This window comes from Alternaria arborescens (genome assembly GCF_004154835.1).
Source record: "Alternaria arborescens strain FERA 675 chromosome Unknown contig_31, whole genome shotgun sequence".
Taxonomy (NCBI): domain Eukaryota; kingdom Fungi; phylum Ascomycota; class Dothideomycetes; order Pleosporales; family Pleosporaceae; genus Alternaria; species Alternaria arborescens.
This window is the reverse complement of record NW_021167886.1, coordinates 102,428-127,391: the sequence shown is the minus strand read 5'-3', so window position 1 is coordinate 127,391 and position 24,964 is coordinate 102,428. Positions and strand designations below refer to the sequence as shown.

At 50.9% G+C, this 24,964-nt stretch overlaps 12 protein-coding genes across 12 annotated transcripts; 6 read left to right on the top strand and 6 right to left on the bottom strand.

Moving 5' to 3' along the window:
- Positions 1-377: 377 nt before the first annotated feature.
- Positions 378-1,655, top strand: AA0111_g9997 (hypothetical protein; the record flags this gene model as incomplete). The annotated part of the gene is made up of 1 exon (XM_028656618.1): positions 378-1,655. One exon carries the CDS (start codon positions 378-380, stop codon positions 1,653-1,655), a length of 1,278 nt encoding a protein of 425 aa, XP_028502424.1.
- A 1,714-nt stretch (positions 1,656-3,369) lies between these two features.
- AA0111_g9996 (hypothetical protein) lies at positions 3,370-4,312 on the top strand (the record flags this gene model as incomplete). The annotated part of the gene is made up of 2 exons (XM_028656617.1): positions 3,370-3,906; positions 3,965-4,312. 2 exons carry the CDS (start codon positions 3,370-3,372, stop codon positions 4,310-4,312), a joined length of 885 nt encoding a protein of 294 aa, XP_028502425.1.
- A 1,058-nt stretch (positions 4,313-5,370) lies between these two features.
- AA0111_g9995 (Vacuolar calcium ion transporter) lies at positions 5,371-7,049 on the top strand (the record flags this gene model as incomplete). Its single annotated transcript, XM_028656616.1, has 4 exons — positions 5,371-5,374; positions 5,603-6,021; positions 6,072-6,155; positions 6,207-7,049. 4 exons carry the CDS (start codon positions 5,371-5,373, stop codon positions 7,047-7,049), a joined length of 1,350 nt encoding a protein of 449 aa, XP_028502426.1.
- Positions 7,050-7,793: 744 nt separating this feature from the next.
- On the bottom strand, positions 7,794-8,215 carry AA0111_g9994 (hypothetical protein; the record flags this gene model as incomplete). The annotated part of the gene is made up of 2 exons (XM_028656615.1): positions 7,794-7,994; positions 8,075-8,215. 2 exons carry the CDS (start codon positions 8,213-8,215, stop codon positions 7,794-7,796), a joined length of 342 nt encoding a protein of 113 aa, XP_028502409.1.
- A 465-nt stretch (positions 8,216-8,680) lies between these two features.
- On the bottom strand, positions 8,681-10,555 carry AA0111_g9993 (putative endo-1,3(4)-beta-glucanase; the record flags this gene model as incomplete). The annotated part of the gene is made up of 1 exon (XM_028656614.1): positions 8,681-10,555. The coding sequence occupies one exon, from the start codon at positions 10,553-10,555 to the stop codon at positions 8,681-8,683; it is 1,875 nt and encodes a 624-aa protein (XP_028502427.1).
- A 561-nt stretch (positions 10,556-11,116) lies between these two features.
- Positions 11,117-14,098, bottom strand: AA0111_g9992 (hypothetical protein; the record flags this gene model as incomplete). Its single annotated transcript, XM_028656613.1, has 1 exon — positions 11,117-14,098. One exon carries the CDS (start codon positions 14,096-14,098, stop codon positions 11,117-11,119), a length of 2,982 nt encoding a protein of 993 aa, XP_028502428.1.
- A 190-nt stretch (positions 14,099-14,288) lies between these two features.
- Positions 14,289-14,778, top strand: AA0111_g9991 (hypothetical protein; the record flags this gene model as incomplete). Its single annotated transcript, XM_028656612.1, has 2 exons — positions 14,289-14,480; positions 14,566-14,778. 2 exons carry the CDS (start codon positions 14,289-14,291, stop codon positions 14,776-14,778), a joined length of 405 nt encoding a protein of 134 aa, XP_028502429.1.
- A 307-nt stretch (positions 14,779-15,085) lies between these two features.
- On the bottom strand, positions 15,086-15,745 carry AA0111_g9990 (hypothetical protein; the record flags this gene model as incomplete). The annotated part of the gene is made up of 1 exon (XM_028656611.1): positions 15,086-15,745. One exon carries the CDS (start codon positions 15,743-15,745, stop codon positions 15,086-15,088), a length of 660 nt encoding a protein of 219 aa, XP_028502430.1.
- Positions 15,746-17,193: 1,448 nt separating this feature from the next.
- On the top strand, positions 17,194-18,606 carry AA0111_g9989 (Uncharacterized protein; the record flags this gene model as incomplete). The annotated part of the gene is made up of 1 exon (XM_028656609.1): positions 17,194-18,606. The coding sequence occupies one exon, from the start codon at positions 17,194-17,196 to the stop codon at positions 18,604-18,606; it is 1,413 nt and encodes a 470-aa protein (XP_028502376.1).
- A 1,363-nt stretch (positions 18,607-19,969) lies between these two features.
- On the top strand, positions 19,970-20,548 carry AA0111_g9988 (hypothetical protein; the record flags this gene model as incomplete). Its single annotated transcript, XM_028656608.1, has 2 exons — positions 19,970-20,188; positions 20,246-20,548. The coding sequence occupies 2 exons, from the start codon at positions 19,970-19,972 to the stop codon at positions 20,546-20,548; spliced, it is 522 nt and encodes a 173-aa protein (XP_028502375.1).
- Positions 20,549-20,788: 240 nt separating this feature from the next.
- On the bottom strand, positions 20,789-21,962 carry AA0111_g9987 (hypothetical protein; the record flags this gene model as incomplete). Its single annotated transcript, XM_028656607.1, has 3 exons — positions 20,789-21,247; positions 21,298-21,514; positions 21,559-21,962. 3 exons carry the CDS (start codon positions 21,960-21,962, stop codon positions 20,789-20,791), a joined length of 1,080 nt encoding a protein of 359 aa, XP_028502384.1.
- A 1,470-nt stretch (positions 21,963-23,432) lies between these two features.
- Positions 23,433-24,462, bottom strand: AA0111_g9986 (hypothetical protein; the record flags this gene model as incomplete). Its single annotated transcript, XM_028656606.1, has 2 exons — positions 23,433-24,340; positions 24,399-24,462. 2 exons carry the CDS (start codon positions 24,460-24,462, stop codon positions 23,433-23,435), a joined length of 972 nt encoding a protein of 323 aa, XP_028502383.1.
- Between the last annotated feature and the right edge of the window lie 502 nt (positions 24,463-24,964).

The window sequence follows — 24,964 nt, the reverse complement described above, 5'->3', positions numbered from 1 at the left end:
GATCATCCAGACAAGTCATGGTCCAGCGAGGAAGTGGTGAGAAATGCGGCTCTGCGAAGATAATATGGCCGTTGTGGAATCCAACACAACGGCCGCGATCAGGGGGTTCGATCATAGCCAATGATTTTGTAGTGGCTTGATGGCAGCTTCAATCCCAGCCAATGGTTACATGGTGGCGTATGCTCAGCTTAAATCCTAGCCAATGGTAATACGAGGGCTTGAGCAACGTGCATTCGCAGCCTATTGTTTAAGCCACCCCACCACGATGCTGCGAGCTGGTTCCAACCTATCATTATCCTCGGGTTCTTCTCAAGGTCTATACAGAGAGAGAAGGTTCGCAGTCTTAGACCTAATTCCATAACAGCAACGCAGCTATCATGCCGAAAACTTCCAAGCAGCCCAGGCAGGTTCCACTCAAGACGGGGCCGTTCGCGCCAATACTGCCCCGAACTCAGGGGCAGGCAAGCATACCTCAGACTCAGAAAATGCCACCGGAAACGATCGCGGAGAGAATCGCGCAATTGGTCGCTCCGGGCTCCATTGTCAGTGTTCCTTCCAACATGGCTCTTGAAGATGTCCTAGTGATGGCAGTCATGTCGGGCTCCATTGCTATCATTCCTCACGACCCGGGTCTTGGTCGTCATCCGGGTTTCGCACATGATGCCTTACAGAATGTGGTTTTCATGAAGCCCTCGGGATATGGGCCAACGTCAGAGGAACCGGGAGGGATCAGGAACGACAACAGCACCGCTTCGTTTCCGAATCAAAGTTTACCTGCTTGGAACGCTTCCAATCCCTCTGCCTCAACGCAGAACATGGATACTAGCTTGGGCAGAGCGATACCCATGACTTCCGACACGTCCCCAAGCCGACCTTCCGGACGAAGGATGGTCGCAGTCGATCTTGGGGCTGACTTACCGACTGAGCCATTTTGCGCTATCCTCGACGGCATGGCCAAATACTCATGCATGACTGCGCGGGGTGTAGATTGCCTAACGGAAATTCATCCCAACCTGGAAATTCGACAGACGACTCCACCGCAGCGACAGGGCCAAGGGTATCCAACCCCTGCTGGCATCATCGTCAACCCCCAGAGGTTTGTCGAGTTGACCATGAAAGCCTTGAATCCTGCAATCCCACCGATGTCTGTTGATATGCTCATTTGGGAGGGCGACAGTCCGGTCGCTGACGTGGAGGTGTACCTGGGTTGGCAACTGTTCGAAAAGCTCCAGGCTCGGAAGACTCAACTGAAGGCCGGAGACGTCCGTCGGCAGACCACCGACTTCAGTGCGATGGATCGGCCCATGGGACAGTACGAAAATGCCGGAATGTCAGGTACCGGTAATCTTCCCACCGTTCTCCAAAGCGACCTGTCGCTCGCCGGAACCAAGAATCCACCAGGCCCGGAAATCGCCTCGTATGGCAGGGTTTACGTCCCGTCTAATACGTTAGGCTTCTTATCTTCGGACGACGGTGGGCAATTCTTCAACTCTTCGGATCTCGAAAGTACCCAGTCGCCGATGACTTCCCTCTTCTCCGAAGCACCTTGCTCTATAACGACATGTTCGAGCTTCGGTCCGATTCTTGCCCCCGTGGACCCCTTGGCCGAACTCATGAAGGAATTTACCAATGACGCCTTTGTAGGATATGACTGAGCGGGGTCGGATTCTGGTGACGACGGTCCTGTGTATGAAACTATCGATTCGGCCATGTTATCAATCTAGAGCTGAAACTGATGTATGCGTAACGTGAAACGGTGCCGACCATACGGAGGTACCACGATGTGACTGGGTTGTGGATGCTCCCGAGGTTGTATAAGAATAGGCTGTGAGCCTTGTATATTCGAAATGAAGGACCCGTAGGATATATCAGCACCTGAATGCAAACTGAGTTAATCGAGTCACTATGGCCCTCGAGCGTCTTGAGGCAGACGCCCTATCGATGAACGGCTCCTAGAAACAAAAGTGGTGGTGGCTCAACCAGAAACTGTTGGCATCAAACATGTTTTCAGGTACAAAAGCATTGCACTACTGAGAAGGCTCTTGTCGTGGAATCGGTCGAAACATACAACCAGCTAGGTATATCAGTTCCTTTGTTCGTGAAGTATAGACGACGCAGTGCACTCGCTGCTTGAAGCCACTAGGTGGCGAATCTCGCAACGGTCTCCATGCCATTATCACAACCCTCCTTGGCCTCGCATTCTCCATTAGAACTCTCCAGCAGGCGCGACAGGTCACGGGTTACTCTAACGTGAGTTTGGTGATGTGTTGTAGAGCCGCGTCCTGCGCAGGACGAGCCCTCGTCAAATCGCTGTGGTATTGCGGCAGGTTTGGACTAAGTGAACGAGTAACATTGTACGCCTGTTGAGCATTGTTGCTACAGGGTTTGTTGCAACACTCATTTGAAGCCGGAGCGAGACGCTTGCCGGAATAGTCGAACGAAACTTCGATTTCTGTAGGTGTCCATAACAAGCAAAGCAATGGTAAGAGAAGGGCACCAGGTACCCTCTCAATGACTGAGTGAAGATCCATCGCTGAGCTTTTCGAAGCTCAGTGCAGCATTTAGAGCAGCACGAGACTGCACCTGCATGCAGCCTGTCTTTGTATATCTTCGTGCTTAGGTAATTGAACTTGAAACTTGTTCAAGTGTATCTGCCACAGTATGCCAAGAGGTAGCGCTAGCTCAGAGCTGTAGTTTTCAGTACTCAGTCTATCCGTGCTCTCGCATACCTAACGCTTCACTCGTAACAGTATCTGCAATAGTGCGCGTTGTACTCATCCATCCGTCATTTTAATCCAGGTGCAATATAATCGCTTTAGTGCCGATCCGAGGGTGTGGGACCGCTATCATTGAGAATCAAGGCTCGGCTCGTTTTGCGAGGGCGTTCTACCGTAAATAATGTCCGTCCTATACTTATGAAGTGCGATTAGAGAAGTAAGTGGAAGCCACGTCGAATTTGGAAGGTCTGCAATAGTTGCCTTGAGTGCCTTACGCGCGTAACGAGCTAGTTCGCGTTTGGGGCGTTAAGCCACGCTCAATCAAGCAAGTTAGTTCGCTCAGCGAGCCATTGTTTCATAACCTGGACTGTGGTTAGTAATCAGCGAGTATCCCAAGTGGCAGGTCACATGCATACCCATCTGGCCATTTTTCAGATTCTCCAGCACTCTTCAACAGCTATAATTGTTGCTTAGCAGGAATTGCTTACTCGGCCAGGTAACCACACAGCGAAGCTCAAATAGTCGCTTGCAGCACATAATCGCCAACGTGCTTTCTCAACCCTACATTTCGACGTCTCATGTCTCCATTTCCCCATTTCTACACACTCGGCCGTCAAGTTTTAAAGTCATATCACTAAATCTAAAACGTCCAATGGCGACTTCGAACCAATCTTCCCCTCTGCCGCCAAGTTCTCAAGCGCCAGACTGGGACTCTCTCTGGGTAGACAAAAATACAACCTGGGATCGCGGAGGCTCTAATCCTGCATTCATTGATTTTCTGCGCGCCCCGTCTGACCCTCCAATTTCACCCGACACCAACCCTACGCCTGGTGCGCCGGAACCCGGTGTTTATGAACACACAGAGGAGATACGATTGCCGGTACCGGTCAAAGAGGATGGTACTAGGCGGAAGGCGCTGGTACCTGGATGTGGGACGGGGTACGATGTAGCGCTGTTGGCGAGTTGGGGTTACGACGCGTATGGTTTGGAGATCTCAAAGCATGCGGTTGACGAGGCGAATGCGTATTTAAAGCATTCGAGGGAAAGAGTGTCAGAAGGAGAGTATAGTGTCAAGGACGAGAAAATTGGGCAGGGTAGCGTGCAGTGTTTACTGGGTGATTATTTCGACGGTGCGTGGGTGTGCGAAGCTGGCAGTGTAGAAGGATTTGACCTCATCTATGACCATACGGTACGCTGTCCACAAGTCGAAATGCTCAGTCGAGAGCGTATGCTGATATTTTGTCTAGTTCTTGTGCGCCCTTCCGCCTTCGCTCCGTCCACGCTGGGCAGCACGGACAAAGTCTTTACTTTCTCCTACCGGTATCCTCGTCTGCATGGAATTTCCTACGCACAAGCCTGCATCTGCGGGTGGCCCGCCATGGTCGCTCCCGCCTACCGTTCATGTGGAGCTGCTCAAGCGACCAGGGGAGGAACTGACATATGACCACAATGGTGCGGTAGCCACCACGGGTAGAGACGAGAGCGAAGATGCCCTGGTGCGGATTGCACACTGGACGCCGAAGAGGTCACATACTATAGTAGAAGGTATCGTCAGATGCTGTGTAAGCGTGTGGCGGCACAAGAGAAAGGCTTAGACTCTATTGAAGCCACATCCTAAGCTAGGCTCGTGAAGAGCAATCTCAGCATTTCTTTCAAACAGAATCTCTCTGCTCTTCCAGGAAGTTCGCTCACAGCTCCGCCACCGAGACTGATCAGAGAGCTCAGTCAGCCACGAAGGCGGAGTCGGGGCCACGTACTTCCGTGGTGTATCCTCGTTGACAGGAGATGACACGCCAAGTGTCCCCTGCCACGCTGTACTCGGTCAACAGCACACGGTGTGAGACTCGGGCTCATTACATGGCAGCCGGGCGCATGCGGTGAGGCTGTTCGGGATGAGCGACAAAGACTGGGCAACAAAGACTGGGCGAAAAACACTGAGGGCGGCGCAGTGGTGTTGTTATCAAGCTTGGAACAAATTCGTAGCGCACTTGGCAAGTCCATGTTGGCCTCAGGCTAGGACATGTGAAGCGCTCAAGAAGACCTTGTTTGATTAAGCAGCGGGTCGGTGGATGATCTGCAAGTGGTTGTTTTGACGCGCATGGACCACGCCAGACTCAGATTTAACTTGGCGGGCAGGCGCGATTGGAAGATGACATCATCAGCTTTGCAAGTTGTGAAGACAGCAGCCACGGTACGCGCTGCATACAGAGCCGGCGAAAAGATGGATTTGCTCTCGCAAGCCGAGTATCTTGCAGTCGTGAGACAGCGTGGCGATACGTGAGGGAAATATGTGACGATATGCTCCACTTCCCCTGGGCTTCCCTGGCAGTTCCCGAGCTAATCCATGCGCGGTGTCCCGCTTGGCGTCTACACAGCCTACCTTACCAACCACCTCGTCATCTCGACCAGACGCACGAGAGAAGCAAGCCAGCACTGCCCTCCTCCCCCTCTCGATAACTAAACCTCTTTCGCCGGGCTCTCGCTGCGATACTCTACCCTCCCATCATTTGCCAATTCCTCTAGCCTGCATCCCGCCAATTGCAGAGCTTGCCTCAGCAGCTACCTAACAGACCAGAGAGCTTGGCTAGCCCAGGTCATAATATACTGCTAGTTCTCCCGCGCCGTGCGCATCTGACTCTTCTCCAAAACAGCAATGAGTGAGTAGCCCTTTGATTCATTTTCCCGCACGCGGCAGTTAGCCGGCCTTGTCGTAGTCGCTTCGCAGTCTTGGTATTGCGCATCGTCTTTCAACACCATCGTTGTTCGGCTTTCCTGACCAAACATCCCATTGCCCGCCGACGGTCCGGGGGCGCAGCACAACATCATCATCAACCCGCATCGCGCATCTCGACTACGGATATATAGCTAACCTGTGCGCTTGGCAGAAAACATCAAGCAGTCTTTTCACCGTCACGGTCGAGCAGGCAGTTATAACTACAACCAGCAGAGAGAGATGCCGCAGCCCGCCAACGGCAGGCTCCATGATGAGCACACCCCGCTCATCGGCCGCACTCAGAACTACGAGGACGAGTCGCGCGTCAAGACTATCCCCAAGCACGTCTTGCATCTCATCTATGCGACACTCGCAAGCAACTATGTCAACGTCTTCCTCGTCTTTGTACCGCTCGGCATCATCGCCGGCGCATTGCACTGGAACCCAACCGTCGTCTTCGTCCTCAACTTCATCGCCATCATCCCTCTTGCAGCACTCTTGAGCTTTGCGACCGAGGAGCTCTCTGCTAAACTTGGCCAAACTCTGGGAGGGTTGATGAACGCGACTTTTGGAAATGCCGTCGAACTTATCGTAAGCTTACACCTGCATGCATGCGCCGTGACTTGCTAACCTTGCAATAGGTCTCCATCGTTGCGCTCAAGCAGGGCGAAATCAGAATCGTCCAAGCCAGTATGCTGGGCAGTATCCTGTCCAACATCCTTCTCGTAAGTTCAGATGCCGCGACTACTCACACTCCAGCGCGCTGACTACAGCAGGTGCTCGGATGCTGCTTCCTCGCTGCTGGCCTCACCCAGCACGAAAGCCGTTTCAACGAGACCGTCGCATCTACCATGTCTTCGCTCATGGCCGTCGCATCCGCCTCGCTCATCGTCCCTGCTACCCTCTACGCAGTTATGCACGGCGACAACAAGAAGGACAACCTCGAGACTGACAAGAACATTCTTGTTCTCTCCCACGGCACCGCCATCATTCTGCTCATTCTCTACATCCTATACCTCTACTTCCAGCTCTACTCGCACCACAGCCTTTTTGCCGATGTCGAGAACCAAGAAGGTGGCGACAACGAGGAGGAAGCCCAGATCCTGTCGCCCGTCGCTGCCGGTGTCGCATTGGTCGTTGTCACCGTCCTCGTCGCCATCTGCGCCGAATTTCTTGTCGACAGCATCGACTCCATTGTCGAATCCGCACACATCAGCAAAACATTTGTCGGTCTGGTCCTGATCCCTATTGTCGGAAATGCTGCCGAGCATGTCACCGCCGTCATCGTCGCATACAAGGGCAAGATGGACCTCGCTATCAACGTCGCCATCGGATCTTCCCTGCAGATTGCGCTCTTCGTCACTCCCTTCCTCGTCATCCTCGGCTGGATCATGGGACAACCCATGACTCTCCACTTCCAGGGCTTCGAGACTATGATCTTCTTCATCTCCGTGTTGATTGTCAACTACTTGATCCAGGACGGAAAGAGCAACTACCTCGAGGGCGCCATGTGCATTGGTATCTACGCCATCATTGCGCTCGCGTTTTACATCTACCCCGACAATGCGGCTGGTGACATCACCGTCGACGTTGTCAAGCGTTTCTTCGCTGTCAACTAAGCGCGCAGTTGTCACATGTGCAAACCATTCACGCTCGTTGAGCGGGCGCTACGGGAGAGAGTTCTATTTTCCTATGTATAAAACTATTCTTTACCTTAATATACTTTTGGTACAGAAGGGAAGGATATCTGTTTTCTTAATTGTTGTATTTCCTTTGTGTCTGTTGAGGTTACCATTGTACGAGTATTCTATCTGTGGGGCGGTGCAGCGTGGCTTGGCGTTATATCTACTTGTGGCAGTGCATTCGGAACGAGCGGCAGCCGAAAAGTGGAGTGTGGCTTGACGATCTAAGGGGTCCGAGCTTAGTCAGCGGACCTCATGCGCTTTTATGAAGTCCTGAATACGTTTTTATTAAGGATTCTACTTTTGCAAACATGCTTTTAGACGCTGAATAAAAATGTATCTAGGACTTCATTAAAGCACATGAGGTCCACCGACTGGGCTCGGATCCCTTGATCAGTTGGTGAACCTCATGTAGTAAGAGAGGAGCAATTCAAAGGAAAAGATTTGTATATGTAGGAATTGAATCAAATGGTAAAAAGTCGACATGTTCGTTTCCATGTGAGCTAAAAGGCTGGGTGGCATATGTGTCAATGTTGATCCCCAGAATAGAGTAAGTAGTACGCAAAGAGAGAGAGGTACAATTTCTCACTTCACTCGACTCTCTCTCCCCCCGTATCAGTTCCCATCTTACTAACCCATTAACCCATGCTATACCGTCCATCTTCCTCATCTCCCGTTTCTTCATCTCCCCGCTTTGGCAAACTCGCCCAACGCCGCCGCCCAAACAAGATACAAGGTCCGACTTGCCCCGCCATCAATCCATCGCTCATCCCAAAACCCATCGATGCCATCTCTGAAGAAGGTGTAACTCGCCTTTGCATCAATGAGTGCGAGGTTGGCGTAGAGGATACCGCGCCAGCCGCCTTCGACATTTGCTCGGCCCTAAGATGATGAGGTTGGTGAGGTTAGCGATTGGGGCGGGGCGAAGAAGAGAGAGGAGCTTTTTTGCTTGGTTTTCTTACCTCTGTGAAGAAAGTCTCCCATTCTTCTTTTACGAAGCTGCGGGGTCGGATGAGCGATGTAGATGGGTTGATGGGGACGATGTGGATTCCGTGAATTAAAGCTGGGGCAAGAGAAAAGTAGGCTATTTGTTTTTTCACCATGTCAGTTATGATGTTTCGCTTTCAAACCCTGCTTTACCTCTTTCCCCCGATCCTTGTGTATCGCTATAGGGAATCTTGTTTTTATCTTGAACTTCGCACTCGAGTTTACAGCTCTGGTTTCCCTCTGACATCTCGCCATGGCTTGGCGTTGTGAAAGAGAGACAGCCTTGCGGATCCCTGTGGCAGGTTTACTGCGTCAAAGACCAAGGACTATGACGGCTATACGTACTCGCATGATCGACTTTATTCTCAAACAGTACCCCCGCGACTTTGTTCTGCGTGTATCGCAACGGGTGATTTGTGTTGGTGGAACGAATATACACGTAATGATTGAAGGAGCGGGCTTGAATCGCGAGTTGGAGATTTCCTGTTGGAACAGGTTTGTCAGCCATCCTCCACATCTCCCGAATCCTCTATTTTTAGTTTGTGCTTTTCCGACATTCGTCTCAACTGCTCGCTTTTCGCTCACATACACATACCTCTCTTCTCCATATCCACATCGCCCACTACCTTCCCCCACATCTTCACCGCATAACTCGCAAACGCATCTTCCCCCGTACTCTCCATATCATTGCCATCGGCTGCTTCGAAGAGCCCTTTTGCCCAACTATGTCCATGCCACCAATCGAAGCTGCGCGAAAAGGGGTAGTCTCTGCCGTTATAATCGCTCTCCGCAAAGTCCTTGACAAGCATATTCGTCCAGCTCTTATTATCGCCCTGCGTCAGCCACGCGGGATCCAAGGCACCAATGACCGAGGCCGTATAAACAAAGTACGCGTATTGAAGGTGATGATCGTTGTAATACGTATTTCCAAAATCGGCGCCTGGGTCCGAGAAGCCGGCCGAGGACACGACGCCTTTCCAGCTGTCGTCGTAGTAGAGAGGGTGGCGTTGCGCATTGTCTATATATCTGGCCAACTCGACTTTCAGCTTTTCGAGCCCCGCGGTGGCAATGGCGTCGTGGCTCAAGACGTCTTTGATGATCCATACGATTGTTGCGAATTTCGCTAGGGACTTGCCGGCAAAGTACAGAGAGTCTTGGGGTATGCGTTCGGTCATTGCGCGGCGGAGGTCGCGCTCTGCGACTGCGGCGATGAAGGCGAGGACTTCGGGGGGATACCGGATCTTAGCGTTTGCATTCATGGTTGGGTTCCAAGGGGAGAAGTGCATGGTCAAGGGGAGGTTTGGTTCGATGAAGGTGAGTTTGTCACCCCAGATGGCTGTTGCCATGCCTTTGGTGGTGGTGCGTAGACAAAGGTTCGTGACCTGATTCCTCATCTCTGGGTCGAGAGATTGGACGTGATGGGGCAGTGCGAACATGAGTAGCGGCGAAGTACCGATTTTGGTGTAGCGGAAAGTGTAGATGCCTTTGCTGTCTGGGACTACAGCTGTGAGTTTGGCTTCGCATACAAAGGCGCCGGAGGCTCTGTCGTAGATTGCTTCGCCCTCTAAGCCAAGCGGATTCTTGGCTACCTGGATTGTGCCTTTGAAGGCGGGAGGGCCGAGGAGTGTGTTGGAGTTTAGTCGAACGAAGCACGTGGCATCGTAGTCGAGACTTGCTACTGGATTGACGTACACGATCCAGCAATGCCCAGCTTTATCTTTCAGACGATACTTGACTGTGCGTGGTGATATGACGATTGGCCTGGCCAAGTCCACAAAGCCACGACCGCCTGTCTGTATCATGGGCGTTGCACCTCGGTAGCCAGCCGTAATGAAGCTCATGCCTTGCACAGCAGGAAATGTAATCTTCGGTTCCTGGGCATCAGGATGTGGTTTGAGGTTAATATTGACGGAGAACGGGAGATGAGTGTCTGTAGTGAGAGTTGTTCGCGCATCGAGCTCGACGGCACTGAGGACGAGATGCTGCTTGTGGAGCGGATTAATATAACCTTTGGCTGGATCTCCAGGTTCGAACACCAGGTCCTTCTCTTCGATATGGCTTATGCACATGCCCCATGTCTGCACCATGCCCACGTCTAGTGTGCCTTTACCCCACCAGATCGAGTAAGGGTGTGTCCAGATAGGTTGGTTCTGTTGTCCTAGGAATGCATTGGCGTAGAAACTGTTGGTATGCATAGTGGTTCTGTCGTCATCTTCCACTCCCGTCCTAGGCACTGGGTGATGACGTCCGATTGGAATTTGCGGAAGGATATCATCTTGTTGTATAGGTGTGAATATGTTGTCGGGAGGTATCTCGTCGGGAACGGCGGAGGCGCTGTAGCCAAGTGTGCTCTTGATACCCTGACGGGTTTCGCGCAATGATCCGAGCCAGCCGTCTTTCTTCGTAGGTTTCGAAAGTGCGTGAGCGATGGGTAACCGGGACTGCGCTGGACCCATGAGTATTATCGCAGAGGTGTACGAGAGGGTTTGGAGCAGCTATCAGTATAGGTGGCGGAGTTGACTAAGAGTGAGTGTATGCTTGTAGGAGTGGTTATAACTCATTTATAGATACGATCGAGGGCGCTCAAGAGGGCTGTGACTTTAATATGAGCAGTGGCATATCGTTTGCGGCGATGGGGATCCCGATGCCGCTACCGTGATGTTCATCGTGAGGAAGTGATGACTGCACAGTTTGATCGATACCGCGATGTTTGCGCAATTGCGCGGTCAAACGTCAGTGCCACGCTGTGTCCCGCACAATGTTACAAAGTGTCACAAATGAAGTTGAAAGGAGGAAGACGACGAAGAAGTAGGAGTATGTGTTGTAGCAGCCGTAGCATGTAATTTTGGGAGAAAGCTGTGACAGTTGGGGGCCATATGCTACGTGCACCTTGGCCGCCATCGCGACTTCTCCAACAATGGTCAACGCACGCCATGTGGTAAACATGACTAAAACAGATTTTCGCACACGTCCAATACGTGACACAAATACTCGAGTCAAAACCTTTGATTCCCTCCTTACGCCAGCGGTTTTCTCAATGGGGCAATAACCCCCTGCTTAACAATAACCCTCGGCTTCGTAACATCCTGATGCGTCTTCTTGGTAACCCACTCCTTTCCCTTCGGCACCCTCAAACTCCTCTCGTACTGTTCCCTGTTCTCGAATGGGAATGGCAGTTGACTAGCCATGTATTTGACAGTGGGCTTCATTCTCTTCTCGTTGATGATGACCTTGTCCATCTTCTTGTCTTTCCGTTTGTTGGCGTCGATACCAGGTTTCTGAACGACGGTCTTGAGTCCAACGTTGCGTTTCTTCTCGGCCTTGGACATGCCGTCGCCGGTCCAGGAGCCCCAACCGGGAAGGACTGACACCTCTTCTGTAGCCTCTTCATCCGCAATCGTAGCCTTCTTCTCAGCGGCGAAATCAGCTTCTACGTCGTCGCCAGCGAAGGCTTTGGCGGTGAGAGACTGGTTGTGCGTGATGACGTCGAGATCGATACCCTCATCTTCGATACCTTCTTCGTCGTCGTCCTGGCCACCTAGTACAGTCGCCCAGCCATCGTCGTCGGCTACAGTGACGCGCTGCTTCAGGAAGTCGTCGACTTGTGTCTCTTGGGGTTTCACATTTTGCTTCGATTTCTTTTGGGCCTTGGGCTTGGATGTGGGCTTAGGTTGAATGACGGCCTTCTCTTGGGTAGAAGAGTTTGCAGCGCCTGTGACAGGGAAGAGTTCAGGCTCCTTTGCGGCCTTTTTCTCCTTCTTTGCTTTGGTCAAGAAAGGGTTGGACGCCCCATTCTCTTCAGGTGGCGGGACAGCAGCCTTGCGCTCTTTCCGAGCGCCGTTGGAGAGACCGTTCATGCCATTCTTCTTCTGAGCAGGCGCTCGAGCCGACGATGCATCTGCAGCAGGCTCGCCTTCATCGGCAGAGTTGGCATCATTTTCTACGTCAGATCCCTCGTGCTCCTCGAACTCATTGCGCATCTGTATAGCTGGAGCAGCAACGTTGGCATTAGGACCGTATTTTCTCCGACCTGCTTTTGTAGCGTTCTCGTCAAGTTCAGCGTTATCGCTGTCCTCTCCAGCAAGTTCGCGTCTGAGTTGTTCGACAGCTTCGTCATTTTGTGCGCGCCGTGCGGCTTCTGACTTTTGCATGAAGGCCATCTGGCCAAGCTTTGACTCCTTGGTCGAGAAGGGGTTCTGCTTGAGCTTGCCAAGTGACTGTTGCAAAGCGTCATTGTCCGATTGTTCGTCGTCATCGTCGCTCTCCTCTTCCTCACTTGGCACATCAGAAGCTTCCTCGTCGTCATCGCGGATTGTCTTGCCCTCGACACGACGACGAAGCTCCTCATTCCGTTTCGCCATCTCCGTCACACCATCAAGAGCATCCTGGTCCCAGTTCGCTCGTCCAGTAGCCTTGATGCCCTTGGCCCACTTGCTCTCTCGGTGCTTAGCACCCATGCGTTCCTCTGCTCTTCGACGATCATTGTATTCGCGTTCCTCTTCGGATAGATCGACGCCATCAGCCTTGAGCTGCTCACGTTCCTTCTCCAACAACTTTTCACGCTCCCTACGGTGCACTCGTCGATATGCCTTGCTCTTGATTTTCTTGATACGCTTAGCGCGAACCTCTTCGCGGAACAGCAACTCTCGTTGCATACGCAATTCGGCACGTCGCTTGAGCACCTCCTCAACTGGGAGTTTGTTTGTTTGAAGCTCTTCCCACTTCGCAATCTTCTCCTCGTCTTCCTTGCCGTTCGAGAGACCACTCTGTTGGAGGATAGATTGGATGGTGCTCTCGAGGTCGTTGGTGGGCGCGGCAGTTGTCGTAGGTAGGAGTGTTTTCTCACCCATCGGCTCGCCTCCACTCGCGTTTTGCAGAGGGAACATCAGGTGTTCAGCGCGGCGATTACGCTTGATGGTGTCCGTCCACCTCTCAAGAGTCTCGTTCGCTTTGGCGTTCGCTGCAGCGCGGTCGAGCTTGTCTTGTTGTCGCTTCGGCAGGGGAGCGTCTAGCTTCCGGGCGATATCGTTACGTTTCGACGACTTGTCGTCTTGGAGCAACTTGAGCGCCTTCTTCTTTTCTGCGTCGGCAACTTTGGGCTTGAAGCTAAGAAGATCGACTTTCCTGGAAACACCAAACTCATCTGGTGCAGCGGACTCGTGGACGTCCACTCTCCTACCCTTGGGTTTGTCGTCTTCCCGTGAGGCCAAAGAAGAGATCAGGTTCTGCAATTGTGTCTGGCGATCTTCCTCGTCGTCCTCCTCGTCGGATGAAAGGTCGGATGCGCCGTCTGCCCCCACATCTTCACCCTCGCTCGGTTCCTCGTCGCTGTCGTCGAATGCGGAAGCCTGTTTCTTCTTCTTTTTCTCTTTCCGCTCCTCAGCCTCGTCCTCCTCGTATTGATCCAAGGCGGTAGCCAGATCGATGGCGTCTTCGCCGAGATCGTCATCCTCTTCCTCCTCTCCGTCTGCGCTGTCGCCCTCGTCAAGGTCGATATCGCCATCCTCGTCCTCTATGTGTCGTTCCCGTTTCGACTTTTTCGCTTTTCCCTTTTGGTTCTTGGAGCTGCCTCTGAACGTGTAGCCTTCAAAGCGTTCTTCGTCGCTCTCCCCAAACGCTTCGTCCGAATCAATACTCTCGTCGTCGTCATCGTTGTCTACGTGACCCATCTGCCAAGTGTTGCCCTCTGAGTCGCTTCCTTCATCGAAGCTCTCGTCACCGGACCTTCTCTTGCGTCTCTTAGGCCCATCGTCCTCGTCGTCGTCTTCTTCGTCTTCTTCGTCGTCGTCATCGCGCGCGCGCTTGCGATTGAAGGCAGGGTCGAATTCGCCTAACCGGTTCTTGCGCACTTTCGCATCGTCTGGGTTCTCGTGCTGCGCAATGGAGAAGGCGTCGAGGGCGCGCTTCTGCGCTTTCTTGGGGTTTCGGTGTTTCGATTGCCCCTTGGAAGACGAAGCGCCGCCGGTCTGTATCGAGCTGCGTGCTACTCGAGGCGGCATCTTGGGCGATGTTGGTTGAAAGGATAATTGTGGCGGTGCGACAACCTCGACTTTGAAAGTTCGCACTTTTTTGCCGCACGGGCCACTGCACCTCCGCTCCAAACTCCGCAAACTCCTCGAAGATTGATTATCGCTATACGACGTCGTCGCATCGCCCGCTACAGCCAAAGCACACAACCGGATCGCCGCCATGAGACCCACGCTCGCTCTCCAGGGCAATCTGCGGCGCCTGCCGCTCTCCCCCAAGCAGGCGGGCAAGGAATACTACAAGGGAAACCGCGTAGGCTCAATGGGCACAATCAACAGATTCGGAAACTTCACACCAGACTGGAGCAAGATACGGACATTCGTATACCCGATCCACGGCACCAAGAATAGCGAGGTGCGTACCGTCCTCCATAGTCCAAGAAGATTGCGACGGGCTGGAATGATGATAGAAGCTCAATCAAGACTAATGCCCCCCACAGTTGACACCCTTCGTCGACGCCAGTCTAGAAAAAGTACGCGAAATCGACGCCGGCAAGGTTGAGAATTACGAGAAACGGTTTACAGGCGAGGACTACCTGAGGGCGTGGAAGATGGCGGGTGGACATGATATCGTGGAGACGGGAAGTGGCGCGGTCGATTCGGGCAGGAATATTCCAACGCCGTTTGAGGAGAGGCCTGCAACGAAGTCATGATAAAGGTGGAGGACAGGAAGAGGAAACTTGCGACAGATGCGATACCAAGCCGATGACAGGGTGATGTCGAGAGCATCCAGACCAGGATATGATTCAGTGTGACAACCTGGTGCTGTATTGCCATGAACACAAGAAAGGCGTTGGGCATGTATGATGCTACTGTGCCGGAACAGGAGGATTCGGCAGAAGACGTCGCATATATACCGCCAAGCGGCTCATGATGTTGTATATACTGTACATTAGGGTATCATATGGTCCCATCTATTCATAACACATGCCGACCCCTCATTCCCTTTCCCCATACCATTCAGCTTTCTCTCCTGACGCCAAAAAAGTAGTTACCCCACCCCTCGCTCCCTGCCACCTCCTTCCACCCCAACCCGGGCACGTAAACCGTACCCATGACCTTGACGCTCCCCCAACCAGGCTGCTTCCCAAACCAAGCTCTCAACTCTTCCTCGTTGACATACTTGCTCCACTCATGTGTCCCCTTGGGCACAATCCCCAACACATCCTCGGCCACGACATTCGTAACAACCCAGCTCGTCCACGTCCTCGCAATCGTGCTCATAATCAGCCAACCACCAGGTTTCACATGTGGTAAAACGTGTTCGAGAAACGGGCCGGGCGCATTGACGTGCTCGATGACTTCGAACAGCGTCACGACGTCGAAGGCTTCGGAGGGCGAGGCAGGCTGTGGCAGTTGTTCGATCGATGTATTCAAGTACGTGAGTTTTCCCGGCGAGGTCAAGGTGGGATCTCGCCTTTTGTGTGCTTCGGCAATGGACAGGACCTGCGGCGTGGGGTCGATGGCTGTGACAGATGTAGTCGTGGGGAGGCGCGCGGCAGATTCAGCGAAGATGCCGCCGCCACAGCCAATGTCTAGGTATCGTAGCTTTTCCTGTGGGTTGGGAGCAGAGGTGGAGGAGCGGCATTGGGAGATGAAGGTGTGGCGTAGCGGGTTCATGAGGTGGAGTAAGCGGGAAGGGCCGTGGGGGTCCCACCATGATGAGGCAAGGGCGTTGAAGTGCGATACTTCTGTTGGATCGACCGTCGAAGTGGAATTTGGGGTGGGGTTGTGGTGTCGTGACGCGGTGGTGGACAAGCCTCGTGAGGGTCGTGGTATCCGGAGTAACGATTGTGTGGCAGCTACATGGCTTTTCGGGGGTTGCAGAAGGCTTCTTCGTATTGAGCGTAATGCTCGGGCTGTATTTTGTGGCTTCATCACGGCATTCAACGTTTGGGTTGGTGTTCGTGCTTGGGAGACGCGGCGCACGTTGATGTCACCAAAAGTTTGGATCTGCAGCCGAGGCCGTCTTGTTCTTAGTCATCTCATCCGCACTCCAAGAAATGCCCATCCCCATTCACCAACACCACACCAACATGGACAGGTATCCTAATTTCGTGGCTGTTTACGCGCGGTGCTCTTCAAATCGAAGGTAAGCCCATGTTGATACCCTATAGTTCCGTGTTAGAGCACTTTCGCTACGTCGCGCAGCTGTGCCAGTCAGCAGCAGTCTCGCTCCCTTGTTTTTATATCATGGATTTCTCTACCTGCTATCTGAATCATCACCTCTCTCTACGCGCTCAGAAAACTGGCCAATCCCATGGACATACAGCTCGGAAAATACAGAATGCAGACTTTGTCAAAAAGCCGACCAAACGTTGGTGTATCCAAGCACGATAACTTTTCAAGTCATTTACCCCGAGGTATCTCAGCAAGTCGTTGCAGAAGGTACCGATTGCCGGGATTGACAAGGCTCGGATCGCAATGTCGTGACGCTAGCGCGCCCACTTCAACGTTAGGATCCTGTCCGGAGTGAGTGCGACCCTGCTTCGTTACGCCCGTAGCGCTGGACCGATCTTTCCGCAACTGGACTTCGGCCAACTCTGCCGCCACGTAGTAGAACCTTGACACTCCGAACCTCGATTGTTGTCGCTCGCTCCCATGTTTTACGTCCGTAATCTCGGGCCGAAGGTACTGACAGTCGGCTGCCTCAACAATAACCTTGTATTCTCAAGGTTATAGTCTGCTTATTTTTAAAGCCTTCGACCAGGTGGAGCGGCTTTTGTCGCAACTCCAAGCTCGGCGGCAATTTACTAGAAACCTACGTGGACAAGCCAAGGTATCGTGAATTGCTGGCCATATCAACAGCGAAATAATAGTGCCGAAGAAGCAGTCCGTTTAACTTGGTTCAATGATGGCTTACAGGTCGTACGCGTCTATCACGGATTCAATATCAGAACGGTGTATGGACAAGGTACCTGCTCAGGTATATAGGTGTGCTCTCTCCTTTATCCTCCTGAAACACCATCCTATTGCCTCGAGAACATAAACAATTTTCCAACGGTTTGTCGAACATTACCCGATTTTCTACTGCCCACTGTACCTCACACAGCATACTGCTTTTCAATATGGCCGAAATTATTTTCCCCGACTACCTCGTCGTCGGTGCAGGTGCTGCAGGCATGGCCTTTGTTGACACTTTGATCTCCTCCAACATCAAAGCCACAGTAGCCATTGTCGACAACTATTCCCGCCCAGGAGGTCACTGGACAATCGCCTATCCACATGTCACCCTTCACCAGCCGTCCAAGGTCTATGGTGTGGATTCTCGAAAGCTTGGAGATGAGAAGATTGACCAGATTGGTATGAACAAGGGCTTTTTGGAATTAGCAACAGGCGACGAGATTGTTGCGTATTACAGCAGAGTTATGAAAAGTACCTTTCTTCCATCTGGTCGGGTTGCGTATTACCCACTACACAACTATACTACCGAAGGAGAGTTTGAGTCGATTGCCACGGGAAAGCGCTACCAAGTAGGGCCCAACACTCGAATTGTGGACGCGACGTATTCCAAGATCACAGTTCCAGCCATGGGCCCACCTTCTTACGAAGTCTCAGACCAGGTCAACCTCGTTACGCCTAACGCCTTGGCAACACTCAAACGACCTTATGGCGCCTATACTTTGGTTGGGGCGGGGAAAACCGCAGTCGACGCGTGCGTGTGGCTATTATCTCAGGGCATCCCTCCGCAGCAGATTTCCTGGATCATGCCACGCGACTCTTGGTTCCTCGAACGCGGTACCCTCCAGGCACCAGAAAGCACACCCAACCCTGAACAGCAGTTGAAAGAAAGAGCCGACGCACTCATGGGAGCCACAACATCTGATGAGCTTTTTCTGCGCATGGAGACATACGGACATGCGCATCGTGTAAACAAGAGCGTGAAGCCAGCCATGATAAAGGCAGCGATTGTCTCAAAGCCAGAGCTTGAAGAGATCAAGCGAGTCGAAAACATTATACGCCAAGGACGAGTCAAACGCATCGATTCAGACAAGGTGACTTTGGAGCAGGGCACGTACAGACCGGTGCCCGATACTCTCTACATTGACTGTACTGCAACTGGTTATCCATACCGACCTGTTGTTCCCATCTGGAAAGGCAGACACATAACGATCCAGATGGTAAAGTTCGTTCAGCCTACTTTCAGCGCCGCGCTCCTTGCACATGTCGAAGCTACCTACAACAATGATGAGGAAAAGAAGAACGAATTATGCAAGCCTCTCCCTTCCATGAGTAAGCCAGCGGATTGGTCCAATACGCTTCTAGTTTCTATGCAGAATAGGTTGAGGTGGATCGAGGAGCCGAAGATTACTGCTTGGCTTGAAAAGTCGAGGCTGGAAGCTCCGGTGTTGGGGCCGCCGCCGAGGGATCCGGAAGAGGCTGCGAAGCATAACGCTAGTATTGCGCATCAGATTAGGGCGATGTGCGATAAGTTGGAGGAAATCGTGAGGAACGATACTGCAATCGCAGCCACTGTCTAGCTGGATTCTCGTAGATCTTGCGACGAATATTCCCAGCTCGCGAGCTATCTCTTTGTTGAACCAGATTTCGTTCTCTAATAATTTCTCAATCTGGTTTGCCAAGTTGTATGTGTCAGTTCAACTATACTATTTGGTTATCGCCGTCCCTCGGCTCAACCAATAGCATCAATTTGCATCGAATAGTGCCCGTCTGTTCGACTAGTATAAGACCACTCCCCAGACCCTTGATATACTTCCATAGAGAATCGGAAGAATGATGCATAGACCATCGTTACGTCCATAGCGACTTACGAAGCTGGATCCGAAGCTGGATCCGAAGCTTCGAGTGCAAAATGAAGATGTGCCTCGTCGACCATCCCGCGAGTACTGCTCATACATGCCGAGGTTGAGACAAGATCTGCGACAGGACGCCCGGGCATTGCGCGACGGACACGGTACAGTGCCCGTGCACCCGATGAACCAGTTTGTCGAGGTCAACCCGTGGTTAGGGCGAATGCTAGGTCGGAGCTCCTTGAGGGTGATTAGCCGAAGACGGGACGGAGGGATAGTTGCAGTTAAGCAGCTATCTTAAAGTTACCGCCTTAGGATAGCATACCTCCTCTATTTGAGAGCTTGGCCCCTTCAAGCTCAAGTAGATCTGTGATAGATTAGTTCTGATTAGTGTCCTCGGCTGCAGGCCTTACCAGTATTATGGCTGTAGCGGACTAAAGACTACCAGCCACGCGATCGGCCAGAGGTCCACGAGCCCTATAGCCAGCTCCCCGTAAGATCAGCCACAGGATCGAGAAGGTGTGCCGCAAGGTGTAGTGTTGACAGCCAATAGTGGGTTAGTAGAAATGCGATGGATGGAAACGCGGTAGACTAAGACCGATGCGGTGCAGGGGGTTGCAGCGATGCAGCGATCCGTACCGAACACTACATACACTAGATGATTAAGAGATACTATGATACCTAATTATAAAGCAGCAACATCGTACGGGGTGGTTGTAGGCAATAGTACTTGCTTCACGCTACAAGAAATAGCCGGGGATAGGTCTGTATTACTACGACAGATAGTAGGTTGTGCTAAGAATAATTCTTGCATATCTCCTTGCGCTCGAAACGCAAATGAAAAGCAAGTCTCTAAGCAAGCGCACTAGAGAGAGAAGTAAACATGTTGGGACTCGCAGACCTTACCGCCTGTCTTGCCGTTTTGTGTTACAAATATGTTATTACTAATTAAAAAAAAGTATTCTGCAATGGATGGCAAAGGTATAAGTACCTTAACTGCTCCCTCCTACAGAGCAAATAAGCTTGACATTCTTATCTACACCAAACAATCAAGCAAATCTCACTAAGAAGTGGATTTTTTTTTATCACCAAGATGCATTTTTCAGCAACAGTTCTACTTCCCGTTCTTCAGTTGGCCGCTGCGGTCCCTTACCACCAAACCAATGATGCCGATATGCAACTCGTAGTAACCCCTGAGACTGCGCACAAGGATACTCTGCAGACCATTGAAACTCAAGTTCATGCATCTGAAAGTAAAGAGTTTGAACTCAAAATCCACGTGGACATATCCACCCAACCTACATCAACGATGGTAAGCAACCTTCTGAAGCGTACTATTTATCATTGGGCTAATAATATCAACCTATAGACTGAGAAAATCCCAGGATGGGTTTTTTTTGACGGGAAAAACATCCAAGGACGCGTTCATGGCAACACCTTCTGGAAAATTAAGGGGGAGCTTGCAGATGACTTCCCAGTCGAGGAATGGTTATTTGACCCTGTATTGTTCGCTCTTGACCATCCCAAGGACTTTGAGGGCGACTTTACTGGTGAAATTGGGAAAGGTCAAATGAAAATGAACTGGACTTCAGGTGCCACTATCATTGGTAGAAGTTCCGGGTTAGAGGGTTACACGATCAAGGGGAAGACTCTTATTGACTTCTCTCCATAGTTAGCTGCATGAAGTGTAGGGGGCTAGAGACACATAGCCAAATGTACTTAGCCTTGCCGCTCTCTAAGCAATCCAGCTTCGAGAAACGGCTTAGATTACGCCTTCTCTCAGCTTTGCCATTGGGAAGCGTATCAGAATGAATTTGACTTGACTTCGGCTTCGCTACAATCCACGCTATTCCCGCCTATAATACATTTTGACGTTGTGTGTCTACCGCGCTCATTGGGGTGACACAGATTCTCATAGACTCTGCAAGAACTTATAGAGATGCTCGTTGACTTCATCCGCCTGCTCGATGAGAAGAAAGTATCTAGAATCAACAGACTTAACCTGCATTCTCGGAGCATAAGGTAAAGTCGCCATCAGCTGCCGTGCCGGAAGACCAACAGGATCCCTGTCTGCCCCGATCAAAAGTGATGGTTGCTCAATTATTCCTGACATCGATCGAACTTCGTCTTCGTCTTCCGAGTTGATACCTCGCAAAAGCGCTTCGTACCATCTCTGAGCTGCCTGAACACCACCCTGTGCTTGGGTAATGGTTTTCCATCGCTCTCGAGCGGAATTGGTAATGTAATCGTTGCCGTATTCTGCCATTCTATCTGCTGCTAGCCATTCTTGGGAGGCGCCGATCTTGGCGATGTGCTCGATCCAATCTGTTGGTGTGTTGAAAGAGTAGATAAGAGAGTAGAATGAATCCAACTTCACTATTGTCAGCTTGTATGAAAACTGGGTCGTGATGATGCACTTACATGTTCGTCCATGAGGACGTGTCCATCTGGTTGGTCATAGTAGTACCAGTATCCGAGAGCGGGGTAACCGACTTCGGCTTCTGAGATGTTATTGTAAGTCTCGACGTAGGTCATATTGACATCTACGCCGGGGGCGAAGTAGCCGATATCCATGAATACAAGAGCTGAAAGATATCTCGACTGATACGTGTGCAGTCGGGGAAGTAAGAAAGATCCTCTGAGACAAGTCAGTTCGAAACTTTCGGAAAAGAATAACTTCACTGTGCTTTTACTTGCAGGTCATGCGAAACCGCCACTACGTTCTCAATGCCCTCACAATCGAGCAATCCAGCAACTTCAGATGCCATCATCTTCAGACTGTAAGCTTCCAGTTCCACGGGCTTGTCTGTACCACCAGTACCCAGAAGATCTGGAGCTATAATGCCATAGCCACGTCTGGTAAAATATTCGATCTGATTGATCCAGCTGTACGAAGACTCTGGAAAGCCGTGAAGGAACAAGAGGTATGGCTTACCACTCTCGCTAGGAGAGTTGATGGCGTAGCGGTATTTTGTTCCAGAAGTTGGAAGTTTGACGCTCTTCATCATGCGCACATAACTGGTGTTTGCGATATCCGCCTCAAAGAAATTCAGCTTCTGGTACTGTTCTGGAGATCTAGTGAACATACCGTTTCAAGGTTCAGATTGAACTGACATGTCGAATTCTGGTATGTTGTTAGCATTGCGTTCCAACCACAGCTCATGTTGGATTTATCGGTACCTCTGCACGACGTTGTAGTGTTGGTGCTACCCCTGATGAGAGTAACAAACTCCTTGTCGATAGGAGAGCTTTGAGCGAAGAAAATATCACTGAAGTCGAGAAAGCAGAATACGCCCTTGATCTTGGAAGTTGTCAGTCATTATTGAAGAATCAAGGGTTGTTTATGTATATGACTATTTGCACACGCAGCCAGCTCATGTTAGCCTCAATTTTGCGCACAAGAGCTGCCAAGGGAATAATTCACTTGGTTTAGCAGATCGAGGTGATTGTTCATCAAGAACCATCAGATTAGTAAATCGTGCCAAGTGTCCCGAGATTGTTGCGTAAAACGACCGTTACGACCGAGTGCGGCTAAAGTTGCCCCGTCAGATCTTCCACACGTGTGCTTCGCTCGATTCAGCCTTCTCATTCATCCAACGAGTCCTAATTATTCTAAATGCATTGCGTATGATCGCTTCACTGGCATGGCTAGCAGAGACGAAGCGGTGTGGTCGTCCGTCAGCTCCAACTTTATTGCTCCACTACGTAAAAGAGAGAAACTAAACATCTTATTAGAGCAGAGTACTTCTTCCTACTATAATAAATTGCATTAGAGCTATATAGAAATTAATAGAGAATCTAGAAGTCTACAATACTATTAATGTTAATAATCTCTGTTATTATAAGCTAATGTAAGCTGTAAGGTAGAGCTTCTTATCTCTACCTGTTGGGGTTTTCTCTTGTGTAGGGTGGCTCGCTAAGATCCACCCGCGAAGCAGCTCGTTCATTGCAACTTGATTTACTGTGTATTTCGGAATGTTAGAACTCGGTAAAATCAACTTGGCCGTGTCTTCACAGACTTGTATATCATCTGACCATTTGAATTCATCTCGTTACTGTACACATTCCCACGTTCTCGAAGGGCATATGTGAATAGTCCCAACAGAGACCGGCCACTAATATTGCTTGAAGAGAATGTAGGGTTCGATATTGGGCGCCCGGACTGCTTCGACATCGACTGTAACATCATAACCATACCAGAGCCCCTAGCGTAGGAAGGCACTGACAGCTACAAAGCCACAACTGCAGACGCAGACCCCACCCCAACCGTGATGTTGCCCCCAGCAATAGCCGGGATCTTGCTGGAACCGGAAGATGAACCCTTCCGAAACATTCAGCCATACTGATAAGAAAGAAAGCTACCAAAAAATGAAGAAAATGAACGTAGTGTGATCACCATCCCAGTTCGGATGCGGGGTCTGCGATCTGCTGCCAGCAGCGGCAGAGAGTTGCGTTTGACACCCAAGTGTTGCTTGAGCATCATGACACACACCGAGAAGAGGTGATCAGAAACCACAAACCCCAAGTATGTAGCAGAGTTGCTCAATAGTGTCAATCTATAAGACATCTCTGTGCAACTCCGTGGTCTCGCTCCACAAAGTGGCCAGATTTCGTGGGGTTTGTAGGCTATGTTTCGCATCATACTTGAACAGCAGTCTCCCTCTTGCTGTGTCTTCGAGTAATTCCATATCTTCTGTAGGCTCGTATGAATGCTCAACCCACCGAACTGGACGGTTGAGTTTCGGAAGGTGAGTGACTGCTTCAGCCTTCATCCGATCCCAGTACTCTCGATAGTCGCCATTTTCCTCCCAATTTGAAGACGGATGAACAAGATATGCCTTTATGTGGTCGTCGTCGAACTTTGATGCAGCTAGCCGCAAAGAGTCTTGTTCTTTGTTTTTGCCACTTCCTTTACCGTTTCTCATGCCTTTGATGACCGATTCTTCGAAAATCTTGTCTTGGTCTTCGTTATATTTTCCCCAAAATTGATGGGTATCGTCTGTAGCAAATGAAATGTTCTCCCAAAAATGCCCTAACCATGCACCCCTACGGCTGACAATAACCAACATCGTACAGCCTTTCAATTTCACAGCCATTTCACTCAGTTCGTCGTTCTGATAGAATTTGAACTCGTCAAAGACTGAAGTGTTGATGTCGTACTCGGTCTTTTCCTCGTTCCGATCTGTCTGGGGCCAAACGACTGGCTGAGCTTTTCCAGTTTCTTCCACGATGTAACTATCTATGTTTTGCGGAGTGGGTAGAATCATGCGTCGATAAACAGTGTAATTGTGGAAGGAGGCCAGAGACTCTCTCTTGGCGATCTCAGGACCTCGTTTGGGTGCACTGCATTTCGAACGACCGGTGCATCGATTGAGTTGTCTATTGAGGAGAAAACGTTCCCCATTGTCGTGGCCGACCACAGGACCGTCTTTCGAACGAGCCCCATTGATAAGAGCTGAGTAGTCTGAGGGGTCGTCAATCAACGAGGAACATGACGTCGTCTTGGAATTGATCAGACTTACGTAGGATCACATTGGCGGTTAAACAGTAGATGACAACCAGAATCGTCAAAACGATGATCTTCATCTCTGCCTTTCGAAAAGTTCTTGGGTATTCGAATATCTTTCTTCAAAGACTTTATGTACGAGGGAGTTGATATTACTTCGAGTCACAAGACACCACGCACGTAGACCTGTATGCTTGCCACCAGTCGAAGACAGATGGGAGCTCATATAGATGTTTGCTGAATGACTTGGAACTGTTGAGATAATGGCCCTTGTAGGTGACACTGACAGGCAATGTGGCCTGGCGGCGTGCCTACATGAGGCGTGGTGACTACATGGTGTATGAAACAACACTTCTGCGGTTGAATGGGGCGAATATAGTCATCTACCCAAGACATATTCAGTGCTCCACTGGTAACTGCACTTTTCCAAACAGCCCATCTGGAGGATCTTTCCAAACTCTTGCCCTAGACGTGTCATGCGTAGACATCTCGGCTGAGATCGTTGAAGCCGATTCGGATCCGACTACAATGTGGTACCTTTGTGGCATTGGCAATTCTACCACGGTTGTCGGACAGGGAGCT